The 16,655-nt window shown below is 42.6% G+C and overlaps 2 protein-coding genes, 1 long non-coding RNA gene and 1 other non-coding gene across 4 annotated transcripts; 3 read left to right on the top strand and 1 right to left on the bottom strand.

The window, feature by feature from the left end:
• The first annotated feature begins 5,681 nt into the window (after window positions 1-5,681).
• Window positions 5,682-6,311, top strand: LOC123742431 (uncharacterized). The gene is made up of 2 exons (XR_006769569.1): window positions 5,682-5,798; window positions 5,913-6,311. It is a non-coding gene; the product is annotated as an uncharacterized lncRNA (long non-coding RNA).
• glb1 (galactosidase, beta 1) lies at window positions 6,275-14,392 on the bottom strand. Its single transcript, XM_014195229.2, has 16 exons — window positions 14,162-14,392; window positions 12,983-13,152; window positions 12,293-12,443; window positions 12,029-12,089; window positions 11,839-11,933; window positions 11,477-11,657; window positions 10,977-11,035; window positions 10,635-10,756; window positions 10,408-10,448; window positions 9,965-10,077; window positions 9,685-9,759; window positions 8,990-9,079; window positions 8,755-8,868; window positions 8,278-8,409; window positions 7,742-7,981; window positions 6,275-7,369 (listed from the first exon to the last, which is right to left on the bottom strand). Exons 1-16 carry the CDS (start codon window positions 14,213-14,215, stop codon window positions 7,115-7,117), a joined length of 1,953 nt encoding a protein of 650 aa, XP_014050704.1. The 5' UTR covers window positions 14,216-14,392; the 3' UTR covers window positions 6,275-7,114.
• On the top strand, window positions 9,502-9,575 carry trnat-agu (transfer RNA threonine (anticodon AGU)). The gene has a single exon. It is a non-coding gene; the product is annotated as a tRNA-Thr (tRNA).
• A 107-nt stretch (window positions 14,393-14,499) lies between the features above and the next one.
• On the top strand, window positions 14,500-16,646 carry LOC106602548 (coiled-coil domain-containing protein 86). The gene is made up of 4 exons (XM_014195230.2): window positions 14,500-15,059; window positions 15,215-15,344; window positions 15,694-15,768; window positions 16,065-16,646. The coding sequence occupies exons 1-4, from the start codon at window positions 14,500-14,502 to the stop codon at window positions 16,203-16,205; spliced, it is 906 nt and encodes a 301-aa protein (XP_014050705.2). The 3' UTR covers window positions 16,206-16,646.
• Window positions 16,647-16,655: the final 9 nt, after the last annotated feature.

Genomic DNA, 16,655 nt, shown 5'->3' with positions numbered 1-16,655 from the left:
CTCAATAAACACCCTTGCTGTTTATGTATTAGGCCCACATGACTACTTTATAAACATCCATATGAAGGCCTAGATTTCTGTTCGTGAGATTCATTCAAGATTCATCTTCGTTTCCTGCTTTGTTGATGATGAGTCTTTCTGTATGTCATATGGTTGGTTGCGGTCATATAAACCCATCATTGAGTCGGACACATCGGCAGGTGCCTCTCCTTCAAGTGTTAGAATCTGTATGGACTTGTTTAAGAATATAACACAACAATGATTTCATGGGGAGAGGATAGTCGTAATGGCTTTGGTTTAGTGAAGCTTAATGGTTTAGATACGACCAAAACGGGTATTAGTTGCGTTAATTTGATACACCTTAAATCTAGTATTCAGGGTCTGTCCGCAAGTAACAGTGTGGTCGCGTTTATCAGAAATAATGGGAGACTAGTGTTTGTCGCACGGATTCAAGAGGACCAAGATGGGAGAAGATTCACAGGGAAACTGAGTAGGTCTAATCTCCTTAACAATCAATTTCTATAATATATTTTCCTGAGTTGCCCAATCATATGTTTTATGTGCTTTAGAGAGTGTGAAATTTAAGGAGAAGATTCGGGCTCTGAGTTGTGGAGATTCTCATGCTGTTCTGCTGTCTGAAGAGGGCCAGGTTTTCTGCTTGGACAAAGCCAATATTCTCAGGTGGGTTCCATTCCATAATGATACATTTATATGTAGTTTACCCTAAGAAATTGTCACCCCCTCATTCAAATAGCTAAAGTATAAAAAAAAAAATATTGTCATTCAATTCAAATGGGCCAACTAATCTTATTCATCGTTCTTCTTTTTTCCCCCAGACCATTGGATAAGCTATGTAACCGACAGGTAACTCAGGTTGCATGTGGAGACCAGCATTCAATTTCACTAACACAGGGTAAATGACCATTAACACACCACTAATCGCTGTTTCACAATGCAACTTAACCAAAACAGTCTAACCTTTCAAAACTGTAATCCTGTACAATGTTCTCACTGTATGGTTGCTTACTTCTGATTTCTTTTCAGATGGTCAGGTGTTCACATGGGATCAGAACACCAGCGGTCAGCTGGGTTTGGGGTGGGACGAGCCCAAAGCCGTGTCCCCCAGGCACCTGAAGTCTCTATCAGGGATCCCTCTGGTTCAGATCACTGCAGGGGGAGACCACAGCTTCGCTCTGTCCCTTTCTGGAGCTGTGTTCGGCTGGGGCAAGAACACCGCCGGTCAACTGGGACTAGGGGACACAACAAGTACAGTATACATTACACAATAGCATATGTGTTAACTCTTGTTAAATATATTGAAATAATCAAGGTCCAGACCGAAGACCATGAACAGTACATTATTTGAAACAGGTGTGTTAGTTTGCCAGCAGCATACACTCTGCATCCCACTGCTGGCTTGCTTCTGAAGCTAAGCAGGGTTGGTTCTGGTCAGTTGTTGGATGGGAGACCAGATGCTGCTGGAAGTGGTGTTGGAGGGCCAGCAGAAGGCACTCTTTCCTCTGGTCTAAAAAATATCCCACTTCCCTGTGTAGGGTGCTGTCTTTTGGATGGGACATTAAACGGGTGTCCTGACTCTCTGATGTTGTTAAAGATCCCATGGCACTTATTGTAAGAGAATGGGTGTTAACCCTGGTGTCCTGTCTAAATTCCCAAGCTGTCCCTCATACCATCACAGTCACCTAATCATCCCCAGCTTACAATTGGCTCATTCATCCCCTCTACCCTGTAACTATTCCCCAGGTTGATGCTGTAAATGAGAATGTGTTCTCAGTCAACTTACCTGGTAAAATAAAAATAGTGATGGGTTTAAACAAAAGTCTTCCCATTCAGTAGCTCTCTCAGGCTGTAGCTGGAGACCCCTGATTCATCTATTATGAACCACATTTTTTGTAGTTGAAAAACTATTTTGACCAGGATGAGAGAGAACAATATTGTGTCATGTGTGTGATATGAGGTATGTGTTGTTTTGTAAATAAATACTTATAATAAAATGAACCCAATTTTCTGTAGACAGACATGCCCCAGCTCCTGTTGATTGCCTGAATCTGAAGAAGACTGTTTTGATTTCATGTGGAGGAGAACATACTGCCGTTCTGACAAAGGTTGTATATCTGTCTGACATAATTACACTTTTCCCTATCATTTGAACTAAATGTTGTTTGGACCATACATTATTTATTTAAATGGGTGTCTCAATGTTGTAGTTTTTAGTTCCCTGGAAATTCGTATTGAAATGTCGTCATTAACGTAGAGGAAAACACTGTATGATAACTGTCTGGGTTGATTTTGTTCTAGGGAGGTGTGGTGTTCACATTTGGCTCAGGCCGCTATGGACAGCTTGGACACAACTCTCTCCGAGATTATCTACGACATCGAGTAGTGGGGCAACTCTGGGGATTAAAGGTAATTCAGATAGCCTGTGGAAGGTAGGTTACACTTATTAGACATGATCTGGAATTGTAAAAATGTTGTGACAGTACAAAAATTGTGATGTAGGATCTGTTTGGTTATTTTCATCTTAGCGTAAGACCTCTTAACAATTCATTGTTGATTTGAGAAATGTTTGGGGCCTTCCAACAAGATTTACTCATTTGGGTGTGGAGAGCAAGGGCAGCTGGGAAATGGAGTAAAGATTTGTCAGTCTAAGCCCCTCCCAGTAGAACTGCCAGGTAAAACATTAGTTTATCGTATAACATTACCCGGAGTACACACATTTTCAGAACAGATCGAACTTGAATAAACGTCAACTCAACAAAATGCTTATTTCAATACTCAACTAAAATAAATAGGAAGTAAAACATGAAATAACATTAATTTGATCATCAACAATTTTTGTCAACATTTCAGACCAGATTGATGACCAGAAAATGGAACACATTTTTGCTGGAGGAAACCATTCCTTTGCGTTGTGCACTCTTGGTCAGGTATGGACACAATTCGGGTTTGAAACATTGAGTTAGCAAAACAGGACATAGTTTGTCCTTTGTACTTAACATTGCTGTGATACGTTGCATCACATTGTCATCTTCCCAGGAGTCTGAAGAAAGGTCTAACGATCTCAGGTCAAGTGTGGGCAAAGTGACACAACAAACTATAGATGAAGAAATCATTGACAAATGGATCTCAGAATGTGATTCAAAATCATGGAAAAAAGGACAGAAGTAAGTATGATATAAGTAACTATCATTTACCGTTGTTGTTATTTCCTTATTTTGTTTATGTACGGTCAAATACTGAACTGAAAGATTACTCAAACTTGTATTAGCAGGGATATCACCAAAATGTTTTCTTCTGCATCATGTTTAAATGGGAGCTTTCTTGATAAAAGGTAACAGTATTTAATATTGGTTCAAATACATGATGGACTTATGTTTGAAATATTACATTATCGAAGAATACTGGTTTAAATATTGCGTAGATATTGACAATTATTTATTGGTTTTATTAGTTGTGACAAACATTACCAAACCTCACCTAAACAGTCTGGCCTGGATTTGTCTCACCGGAAGCTGCCGAAAAAGGACAAAGTTTTGACTGAGGTATTTTGTGAATATATTTCTAAATTGATATGTAATCGTATTCCTATGTATTCTGACATGTATCTTTGATTGCACATTGAATTGCTGAAATACTTCTAAATTGTTGTCATTATCATTTGAACAAGGGACGATTCACACACCACTTTCATTGCACTAGGTTGAAGCTGTTGTCCAGCACACACTGCTTCCCTCCCTGTATGAGGAGCCCATTGGAGTGGAGGGCTTGAGGGTCTACCTGGTTCTCCCTGAGCTCCAGAGGGTCCTTCACAAACAGCACAGAAGGACAGATCTCACCGAACCCCTCTTTTACGCTGCTGCTACTCTCTGTTTATCATTTATGCATAGTCACTTTAACTATACATTCATGTACATACTACCTCAATTGGCCCGACCAACCAGTGTTCCCGCACATTGGCTAACCGGGCTATCTGCATTGTGTCCCACCACCTGCCATCCCCTCTTTTTACGCTACTGCTACTCTCTGTTCATCATATATGCATAGTCACTTTAACCATATCTACATGTACATACTACCTCAATCAGCCCGACAAACCGGTGTCTGTATATAGCCTTGCTACTGTTATTTTCAAATGTCTTTTTACTGTTGTTTTATTTCTTTACATTACACACACACACACACACACACACACACACACACACACACACACACACACACACACACACACACACACACACACACACACACACACACACACACACACACACACACACACAGAAACACCTTTTTTTCTGCACTATTGGTTAGAGCCTGTAAGTAAGCATTTCACTGTAAGGTCTACACCTGTTGTAATTGGGGCACGTGACAAATAAACTTTGATTTGATTTGATTTGCTGCTCTCCTCACACTGCACCCCGACAAGCTGCAGGTCCTCGGTAATGTTGCCATCCATTTAAAATGTTTAAAGTTTGTCACCCCATATTCAACTAATCAACAATAACTTAGTCGTACATCTGTTTGTGCTGTAGACAACTTATTTTGTCCTTGATCATTCGCTGTCTGGCAGATTTAGACTAGGCAAAACCAGTGATTTATTTTTATTGAGTGTGGTATTCCTGGGCTAAAACTAAATGTGTACACTCTCATGTTGCCCCTGGATTGATTGTGAAGTAGAGAAAATTCTATGCCACCACAAAATGGTTTGAGAAAGTAATCTGTGTGTTATCATGTCCTGTAGGTGACTATTGGTCCTCATTGAAGCCCTCTCTCATGACCAAGCACATTGGGGTGTGGAAGAAGGCCCCGTCTGTGATTTTGACAAGGAAACATTCTATGCACCTGTGACCCAAGGATCAAACACCACACAATTTTTTCCCGATGTTCACAACATGGACATCTATTTATTTATGATACACATTGAATTGCACATTTCCATTCAGTGTGCAATTAATGAAGTAGCTGTCTAACCCCGGGGTCTCAAGCGCAGCTGGGCGCCATTTCACAGGAACAACTGCCATGTTTTTGCACGCAGCTAGCCGTTAGGATGTTACTCCATCTCCTCTTTTCCGTGGATGGATTCCAATAGCTCCTAAGAGAGCTTTCAGCCCTGTGGCCGCTCACAGCCTTGATCTCTCTGGCCTCCAGACCTGCATCAGAGAGCTGCTGGATGGTAGTCATCTTGATGCAGTGGTTGGTATACCTACGGGATGTGCCAGCCTCCTAGAGAGAGAGCGAGCAATTAATAATAACAATATGACAATGATTCTATTAATGTTTATTCTATTCATATTACTGTATAGCAGCCTAGTTATTTGAACAAAATGTTATACCTTGCACAGACGGGACAGCATTGATGAAATGGTGTTGAGTCCCATTGGCTCTATGGTATACCACAACGTTGTTGTTGGATAACTTTTGTCTGGCTAACAATGGGAATTCCAAACCACCCATTGTATAAAACTATATAATATATGGCGGAAATGTCACCTAGCCTATCAAAGGGCAAATTGGAGCCTTAAAAACAAGTGTCCTGGGGTTGATTTGGGATACATAGTGAACATGTTCTGCAACCTAGCTAAAATGTTGTTTTGATACATTGATTTGACAAATGGTTTGAATGGTGTCAAGTGTCTATTGCTTCACCATATTAATTGACGGCATTTCCCCCCCAAACTAGAACACTGTGTATGAAGGAGAGTACCATGCTGGGCATCCCAACATCGTCACATTCTGGGAGGTGTTTGAGGAACTGACAGAGGATCAAAAGAAAGCGTTCCTGTGTAAGTATGGAACATTTTCATTGTAACAGATGAACCAATAACGTAGGCTACTGAGAATAACGTTCTGTTCTGTCATTCACTGCCCTCTCCCTTTTACCACCTTTGCCCCTTCAGTGTTCCTGACTGGCTGTGATCGTGTGCCCATCCTGGGTATGAACCAGATCAGGATGAGGGTCCAAACCCTTCTCAACTCCTCCCAACAGCATTTTCCAGAGGCGCTGACCTGTCACTCTCTGTTGCAGCTGCCCATCTATCCCTCCAAAGAGACACTACAGAGCAGGCTTATAGAGGCTGTTGGCCACAACAGAGGCTTCTGGAATGAATAATGGGTGTATAGTGTTGCTGCTGTATATACTCCTCTCCTGAGTTCATCTTTTCATTGTTCCATAGTTGGGTTTAAGATTTGGATTGTTTTAATGTAGGGTTGTATTTCAAATCCTAACTTGAGATCTGTGTGGTATTATGACATTATCATATTGCATTCATAAAATTTTATTAAAACATTTATAAATCTTGTGCCTGCACATTAAACAGATTAACAAAAATGATAACCAAGATACAAGGAAATCCCAAAGTAATTGAAATAATCAAATTGTTAATAGAAGCATCAGGATTCCAGTTGAACACAAGAACTATTCATTTACAAGACCCACCAAATGGTTCATTACAGAAATCAATGAAAACATAATATCCCTGCAGTTAGGTGGCACACAATAAGACACGGATCATTTGGCACACATCCTTCTCAATCATCCTTCCCCAATTCACAATATAGGGCAGGATTTAACTCAAGGCGCTCTATAGCGCAGCGCACTATAAGATACTTTTAAAGGTAATTTACACTTGAGCAGACATGCCAGCATTTACCATGAATGTGATCTGTGAGCATCGGGGAAAATGCCTTTAAAAAGGGGCATTGTCGGCTGCATGGAGCCCTGACATAAAAAGAAAACCAGCAGTACTATGGACCTCCAGGCTCATGATTTGAGCACCACTGACCTCAACTTATATTTAGAGTACTACTCAAGTTCATAGCCCTTCTAAATGACTCATTTTCCTTAGTGAACTTGATTTAATTTCCCTAAATATATACATACCGCTCAAATGACCCATACTTAATTCCCCTTGAATACAGATCCTTGTGTAAACAAAATCATGTAGGCTTAAGACACTGAATTGTCAAATAGAGGTAATATGAGAGGTACAGCCACCCGTGATAAATTACAAACATTACATTACTCTTTGATTTTATAAAGATTAGTGCAAATAGATCACTTCCAGATAAATACAGTAAGTGTATTTTTCATCAGCGCTCATCATAAGAGATCCTCTTTATGGAACAACGCCCTCTGGTGTTTGTGGTCAGACTTAGCCGTGGCATTCAGGACCGGGGTGTTGGCAAACTCCACGGTACAGGGCCCGGGGGTGCATGGGTCTCCCTCCAGCTCCAGGACGGTCACGTTGTTGGGCGCGGCTGTGCTCAGGATGCTAGCAGGCACGTACAAGGTGATTTGTGGGCCGCGAGCGGGCCAGTAGCGGCCCAGGTTGAAACCGTTGATCCACACCTGGCCCTAGTGATAAAAACAAAACAAAGGAAACAAAACAAAAAAGTTTTAAGTCTCGAAATAACGTACGTGTTCAGGATTCAGTAGTGTCAGGGACCATGAACAAATATGCTGCACCAGGGTATATGAAACTGACGTGGTTCAGTAAACCAAGCTTGTGATGAGTAACCTTGCCTGAGCTCTGAAGAGGTGTGTCTAAGGCTAATGCCTAGGCTTTAGCTCAGAGGGCTAACACACCAGTCTTGTCGTCGCACAGAAGACACAGATCAGTTACATTATCTATAAAGGTAATTTGCAGTTGGGGTGCCTGCTCAGGAACAATGTACAGTACAGTTCAACAAACAATTAAAATCTCCTTAAAAAAAGGTAAAACCTCACCTTTCTCCAGTCAGGGAACTGGATGTAGGTGTCCTGGGGCAGGTCTGGGATGCCGTCCGGGATGACAAAGGTGCCCCCATAGAAGGAGGGGACGGAGAGGGGAGAAGGTGGTGGGATGCCAGCTTCCCTGGAGCCCATCTCCCAGAGAAGACCCTGGCTAACAGCCTGGTCGATGCTGAGGCTGTAGACTTCCCAGCCGGTGAGGATGTCAGCCCCCAATGTCAGGTTAGACACCAGGCCCTGTGTAGAGAGAGTGGGCGAGAGGAGGGAGTCAAAACATCCTAGTTGTGTATGTGTGCATAGGACACTTAGGGTTGGTTTCCCCAGACACAAATTAATACTAATGGTGGACTAAAAAGCAGGTTCAATTAAAATTCTACAAAATGCTTCTTAGTCCAGATCTTTGCTCAATCTATTTCCAGGAAACCAGCCCATAATGTTCAGTGGGACCGAATAATGTTATGTAGAATTAAGTAGCTAATGGAACGGTGCTAGTTAAATGTTTACTCCGGAGCCAGCTTTGAATAACCTCTTGCCTTAAAGTCGTTGATGTCTTTCCCATAGTTGACTCGGCCCATATTCTCCACCAGTATGTCCACCTGACTCCCAGCCTTCCCAGTCACGTTGATAGTCAGGGCCTTGTCCCTCTCTAGAATCCCAGCAGCAACCTAATGACAGACCATATTGAATTGCAACAGACGTTTTCCTTTTTAGAAGAACCTGAAGACTTTTCTCTCTTCCTCTTGAGAAGATAATCTAATCCAGTCTGACTTTGTATGAATGACAGTGATCACCAACCCTGGTTCTGGAAAACTACATGGTGTGCAGATCTCGGTTCCAGTCCAGCACTACAACACAGATCTCACTAAACAAAGTCTAAATTGGGAGTTCTTGTGCAGAGCTGGGACAAGAACCTGTCCTCCTTGGACCAGTGACCATTGTTGAGCACCAACATGTTAACTTGCAGCAAACCAAATGAAGTGCATGGGGGGAAGTTTCGATGACGAACTCACCCCGTCGACTGATACATATGCCCGGTCGTGGACTCCATTCAGTGGTGAGGACAGAGGGGTGGGCTTACTGCAGTCCACAGGCAGCTTGGTCTGATAGAGGACGAACCCAAACAGCTTTTGGAGAGAAAACAAAATAAATGGAGTAAAGCCTCTCAGCCATTTTGGATCATAACAACCATAGCTGCTTATACTTAGTGTAGAAAAGGACAGACAGACATTGAGCTTGTGGACGTACTTGGTTCATCTCAATGAAGGTCAGCGGGTAGATGCTTTTGACAGGACCGGAGAAGGATAGTATATCTAGAGCATCGACTACTGTGTGGAGCTGAGGAGGCAGAAAGAAACGCATTCTGTTGGAATCTACTGGATTCTATTCTATACTGTGTACACTCCATGTTCAATCAACACAAGAGAAAAAAATAGAAAATATACATTTGCTTTTAGAGTATTATGACATGCCTATGATACAATGTAATTATATATATATATATATATATAATAAACACTTAACCAGCACTTGCACCCCCCCACTCCACTAGCTCTGACTCTACTGAAAAATGTACTTTCTATGCCTGTGATGTGGTTGTCCCACCTAGCTATCTTATGATGAATGCATTAACTGTAAGTCTCTTTGGATAAAAGCGTCTGCTTAATGACTAAAATGTTAAAATGTAAATATTGCAACACTACTCCGCACTGTGTGCCATGTGTCAACAAGGTCAGGTAAAGGTAAAGTCATTTCTACCCGGCGCTGTGGCTTAGTTGGTTAAAGCGTCTGTCTAGTAAACAGGAGATCCCGAGTTTGAATCCCAGCAGTGCCTTTTTTAGCATTTCATTGTACTGTGTACACTTCTCTTTAATCCGTGCATATGACAAATAAACGTTGATAAAAGTGTTAACTCAAATGTTTAATGTCTGAAGATGATTGACCTTCTTCATTGGTACAGCTCCGTAGGCATATTTAGGTGTTGATGGAAGCACGGGTCCCTCTGGTATCTTCCGATACTGTTGGGGGAAAATACAGGTGGATATGACATCATTAGGGGATCATTTGTAAAACTGACCGATTTACCTTTAATTACAAACTTATAATAAGTCAGGGTACTAAAATGCTGACCGTAGAAACTTTTGCTATAAAAGTCACAAGAAAGCATAATCTAATCAAACATGTTGTATGTACGACATGTTGTGTGATATCTCTGTTACCAACCAGTTTGATGACATCCTGGATGGCAAAATACTTGTCAGTGAGGTCTCCTGCCTCAGTGAGCGGGGCGTCATAGTCATAACTAGTAGGCTGGGGGGCATAGGGGGTATTGGCTCCTGAGAATATTAAGAGAAAAACATTTTTATACAACGAGTGGGTCTAATCCTGAATGCTGATTGGTTAAAACCGCATTCCAGCCGGTGTCTATTCGACAAGTTACCACCGGCTAAATCTATGACGTTAAAAATGCCTATTTACTCTGTTCCATCTGACTTGACTTTGTCTCGGGCCTAACGACACCCGTGCCAATACATCCTCCAAACACCGGCTTCTTGGGCATTATCACTTAAATAAACTAATCTTCACATCATGGCCAAACCCAAATAAAGTGAACTAGATTGGGTTCTGCAATAGAGAATATGGGACCATTGAACAATTTAACTCACCATTCCAGTATCCAAAATTGGTTCCTCCAATAAACATGTATCTGCACAGAGAGGTTTATAACTTGATGTCACTAGTTGAAAAATCCTCTGTGCCTTTTTGATGTTAAATGTTTCATGTGTGATGATGTCAACACATATTCCTATCAATCATTGTTGATAGAATTATGACTATTATCCAATCAATTCATTTCTCTGTCTATACCCAATATCCATCCACCACAACTCACAGATTAACGCTGGCGCCGATGGCGAGGATCTCGTTGAGGGACTTGGCCACGATGGCGGTGGACACTGTAGAGTGATGCTCTCCCCAGTGGTCCAGCCAGCCGGTGTAGAACTCAGAGTTCACCTGCAACACAGGATACAGTCAGCACTATCTGGCCATGCTAGAGAGGACAGAAGTGTGTTGGACTTTTACCACTAACATCTAATGACATGTAGTTATGGTTTGTGTGCGTCTGTAAGTTGTTGTTCGTATGTATAAGTTTGTATCTGGAGTGAAGAAATAAAAATTATATTTAAAAAAAATCTATATACAAAAAGAAACATCTAATGACAAACATGCTTACCAAGGGTCCATGGGGCTCTGCCTGTCTCTGTGCATCAAATGCAGCAGACACATTCCCACCTGTTAAACAAATACAAACGCACAGACAGACACACGCAAAGACAGACACAGTTGTTGAACAATGCTGGATACGGTGGTATAACACAGCCGTCATAGATTTCTATGGTGCAATGAGTCAACACGTCTGTTTTTGAAAACAAAGGAAATAGGCTAGGTTAGACGTCACATTAATCAACAACCACCCAGATCTAAGACATATAGATACCATACCAACTGAACACTTCTATTCTTGTTCAAATAATACCTGTTCCATTTAGTAAGTAACTATCCCAGGCATTTCACAGGAAATGTATCACCATTGACCTTTGTTGTGTATATTTCGACCTGCATCAGTTCCCTCTTGACACTGATCTAATGTCAGCTTTGCCATTTCCCTATTATCAGTATGGTAGTGATTTTGGGAATATAATTTTATTCTAGATCTGTGCCCCAGAAGCCTACCTGGGCCGAAGTCCACAGTGGCGTAGAGGCCCTGCAGAGAGCCACACTTGAGGTACCCGGCCCCGGCCCCGTCTGTGGTGAATAGCACCACGTCGTTCCCCAGGTGGGAGCGGAACAGACTGGTCAGGTGACGCAGGTAGTTGTAGTCACAGGCAAAGTAGCTTCCGTACTCATTCTCCACCTAAGAGGGAGAAGGGGAGGGAGAGCAGAGAGAGAGATGGGGTCTTGTTGAGGAGATGAGAGGCAATGTTTGACAAACAGTCTTCTATTGAATTGTAGAGTTTTAAAGGCACAATATGAAGTTGTCCAAACTATGATTCCCCAATAAATGTTTTATTAATCATTGGATATACATGGCTCACCTGAACAGTGATGATTGGGCCGCCGTTCTGATAAAGGAACGGCTTCAAAATTGGCAGTAGCATGCCCATCCACTTGTCAACAGCCGCAATGTAATCTGAAACAAACAGATTTAGGTGTCATAAAAACACAACTCTTATATTGTAATACTAATAGGATCCATTGCAGTCTCATCTAACGGTCAATACACACCTGGGTCTGAGGAACGCAGGACAATGTCTTTCTTGTGGAGCAGCCAGGCAGGCAAACCCCCCTAAAGCCCAGGTTATGAAAGGGGCAAATTATCACACAGTCCGTCAAGAAATACACTGCGGATGTCGAAGTGCCGTTACTACATTGTGATTGATCGTCTTCCGAAAACAACTTGGAATACCGGCACAATTTGCCAACATTATTACACATCATATCATCAACAGGTATATTTATCATAAAACAATTGTTTAGTCATTCTCTCACCATATCCCACTCTCCACAGATGTAGGGCCCAGGCCTCAGTACAACCAGCAGACCAATGTCTTGGGCCAACTGCAGGAAGTGTTCTAGATCCCTGTCCCCACTGAAGTTGTACTGATCCGAGGAGGGCTCGTGGAAATTCCAGGGGACGTACCTGGAATGTCAAATGGACAATGATGTACTATTTAAGTCCATACCACCGAAAGGTAAATCATAGCTCTTTCTGAGGTTTAAGGCCCGACAAAGGAATTCTGTCGGGTTATCAACATTTGGAGGATATGTGATTAAATGGCTCTTTGAATTACTTTGATCAACGTCAATCCTATGTACCAATGGGCCACTGAAATGACTAACTGAAAACTAGAATGAACATTGAAGACACTCTTCTAACTGGTTGGCATTCAGTTTATTTATGACATAGTGGCCAGTCTACATTTGCCTGGATACCCAGATTAAACGCTACGCCAAGCCTGCGGACGTAAGTTTCTTCTCCACAATGAGTCTGGATCTGAGCATCCCTCCCGACCCAGATTGGTTCAGAAACCAATGGGTTGGACCAGAGCCAGAACACACGTGGGTAAAGGAGGCGGTTTGCAAAATCGTCATTGGCTTTGATACTCTGATTGGTTAGCGACGATCCAATCGCTGATGCCATTGTTTTTTTAAATTTTTCGTCAGGCTAAGTCTACATACGTCTGAATGGCGTTCAGTCCGGCCATATACATCTTGAGTAGCCTGTCTTTCCAGTAGGCCCTGGGGATCCTGTTGTAGTGGATGCTACCGGAGATGTAGCGGAACTCTTCCCCATCCTTACGGAAGCAGTCGTTCTTGTAGTCCACACTGAAGGTCGGCGGCACACCAAGCTGAAAGAGATTTCAACAGAGTAAGAGTCACATACCGTAATTTTAAATCTTGGGGAGCTATGCAGTCAGTGTGCTGTTTTTTTTACGGCTACAGCAAACGGACTTTAGAGAGATAGTTGTCTGAGGGGCCGCATCTTGAGAGCAACCGATATAATTTAATTGCAGTCATGCAACTGTTCTGTTAAAGGTTCATCTTTTTATGGTGAAGGGATGATTTATCAGGTGACGGCACAAGGTTGGCAACAACAACGTGACTGCCAATCGTTGTCCCCTAGTTAAGTGCCGTTGCTGGGTGTATAAAATGAAAAGGCCTACATCTCGATGAAAATGAATACAGAGAGAAAAAGAGGCCATTGTAATGCACATTTACGTTATTAATTGATATGGCTTGCAGTAGATAACCACAGACAGAAGGGTTAACCCAGACACTTCAGAGGCTATAAAGAAGAAGCATCCGTTTAGAACGTTCTCTCACCACCAAATATATGGTAGTGAGAGAAAGTCCTTTCGGGGGGGGAGGGTGAAACTGGGCCGAGATTGCTTTCTTTTTCTATTGCCAATACTACAATCTGTTACAATGTTTTATAGACTTAAAGCTTTTCCAAAGTTGAAAAGCCCTACTTCTCGATTAAAATGAATACAGAGGGGAAAGAGGTCATTCTAATATTCATTTAAGTTATTCATTTCTATGGTTTGCAGTAGATCAACTATGATAGTTCATGTCAATTAAGCAGAGTTTGAAATGTTGCTAGCTAGTTACTTTGAAAGCAATCAACACAGATATGCTAAATCAGTGCACTAGCGGGTAAATGGTTCAAGGAACCAGCGATTAGTTCCAAGTTATAGGCTAATCTATACATCATTCATGTTTTACGTGCATTCCAAAAGGAGGCTTGAATTCTGACTAGGTAGCTTGCTCTCTGTGAGCTGTATGAAACAACATGTATGTTTTCTTTCCCAACTAATTCAGTCTAAGCTACTACGAAATGAACCATGTAAGAGTACTTACTGTACTTGCAAAGAGGGAACACAGTAGCACAACTCCAACCCTTGAGCAAGCCATGTCTGAATGTCGTGATGCACTGACTGATTGACTGAACTTCAACAGATGAGATGCGGAAGTTGGATATTGTCATGTGACGATGTCTGTTATGGCAGTACTAACGCCTTACCGGTAGGCGGCAGTCTCATAGAATGCTCAAGGCACAAACTGTATGCTCGTACTTCCTGTAATCGCTTCCACACGTGGGCTTCCGAACTCTGCTCAGGTTGTCTCTTCTTACGGTCTGTAAATAACAACATATGTATTGATTATTTGTGGTCACACCGTCGTATAATTTTGACAATATGTCGACAAGTGAGAAAATAACACCAAACGAAGGACTGAGCGCCGAAGAGGACGAGTTGCCTCCTCCCGTTGTGACTCGGACCCGTAGCGGGCGCAGAGTACGGACCCCAGCTGTGTATCTTGACTCTGAAGTACCGAAGACTCCAACACGCCGAACAAGGAAATCTGTCATTCAAGAGTTACCGAATGAGAATGCAGAGAACCAGACGGAACCCGAACCAGAGGTTGTAGTCGTGGAACCGGTTGCCGACGAGACTCGTGCGAAAAAACTTCCAAGCAGTCAGTCCAAATCAAATGCATTGGCAACAGCTGAGGCATGTCCAAAACTGGTCAAATTAGACACACCTGTAGGGAAGTCATTAGGTACAGTTATTCCAGCTGTGTCACATTGCAACGAGAAGGAAAACAAGGTTGGTCCCGTACCAATGGAGACTGTTCCGGACCGCCCAAATAAAACGGCCAAAAAGAGGACTCGTTCAGAGTCAAATGAGAAACTTGACGTGATACCTTTGGGTAAACCGAAATCCGGACGGGTATGGAAAGACCGCAACAAGCAACGGTCAGTAGTTGCAATAGCCTACAATGCTATTAGCCTACAATGCTAACTACCTGCATGCATATGCAAACTATTACTAGTCAGCCCAGCCCATGCAAACACTGCCTAGAAATTGTTTAGGAAAATGTACCTTTTATCGAACTCCTTTTGTTTTTCAGGTTCTCGGCTCTTTTAAGAGATAAGCCACTGTGCTCCTCCTGGGAGAAGAAGATGGAGGCCAAGCGAGAGAAGGAGCTGGTGAGGAAATATTCCCTGCAACTGAAGGAGGACAAGGCCAGGGAGAAAGAGGTCTGTGTCGTCGCCTGTTCATGTTAGTGCACTCTGATATCTTAAAGTAGTGCACAAACTGCGTTCAAAACAACTGGAAAAATAGAAGTCTCCGACTTCAGTGCGTTCAAGACAACTGGGAAACGAGCTCCGACTGGGGGAAATCGTTTAACTTAGGCCTCTATCTAGAGCTCTGACTTTCCAACCTGACGCTCACTGGCGTAGTGATTTGACCTCTTATTTTTCAGAGTTCCCAGATATCTTGGAACGCACCATTTAGTATATGGACCACACAGAGGTTGGCAGTGCAACTGATTGTTTAGGCATCCCCTCATGTGGTCGTTTTTTGGGTATCTTTTGTCCCTTACAGGAAAAGAGGAAGAGGCATGAGGAGAATTTGAAAAGGCGAGCTGAGAATGAGAGGAAGGGGGAGGTTGTGCAAGTGGTAAGTCAACACACACAAATCCCCACATTATCCCAAGTGAGATGGGGTGAGGGTATTTTTCTATCACTGTAACCTATGTGAGCCAGGTAGATCTCTATTGCTGACTTCAGAGACCGTATGTATCAATTGTCTCGGAGTAGAAGTGCTGTTCTATGATCAGGTTTGCCCATGTTATCTTGTTCATTTGTGATCTGAAAGGCAATACTGATCCTAAATCAGCCCTCTTACTGAAACTTGATACATATGGCCCCAGGCTAAGCGCTACATTCTCCCCCCTGGTTATATTTCCATCCCAGATCCGGAACACAACAAAGATCAAGAGGATGAAGAAGAAACAGCTGAGGAAGATTGAGAAGAGGGACACACTTGCCATGCTGCAGAAATCACAGCCCAGGAACCCAAAAGCTGCACGGAAAGGTGGCAAAGTGGACAAGTAGAGGGAGTGCATTGGTTGACTGATGGGATGTTCAGCTCTGTTGAGAACCACCCCCTAGGCACTTCATGTAGATATGAGAGAACCACTCAGAAAAGGGGCTTGCTCCACGCATCGACCCGGTATTGCAGTTCAATCTTTCCCTCAATAGGCTAGGTGGAATTTTTACCATATTTGTTAATCTATCCAATCCTTTTCAGATCTACACAGTGCCTAGGGGGTAAGGCCAACATGGCTATGCTCACTGTGTGTGAGGCTGCTGGAACTGGAGAGCATGAGCAGCAAACCCTTTCAAAACAAATAACCAACTGTCTGGAGCATCGCAGATGCGAAAAGTGCCTCCTACCTCTATTTTGTGGAAATCCAAACATGAGCTGGAAGAATTCTTTACTTGAACTATGTTTACTGTAATGCAATGTTCCATTAAACAAAGCAAATTGTTATACCAGTGTGT

Source organism: Salmo salar, chromosome ssa04 (assembly GCF_905237065.1).
Source record: "Salmo salar chromosome ssa04, Ssal_v3.1, whole genome shotgun sequence".
Classification (NCBI taxonomy): Eukaryota; Metazoa; Chordata; class Actinopteri; order Salmoniformes; family Salmonidae; genus Salmo; species Salmo salar.
The sequence above is the reverse complement of the archived record's forward strand: the minus strand, read 5'-3'. Positions and strand labels throughout refer to the sequence as shown.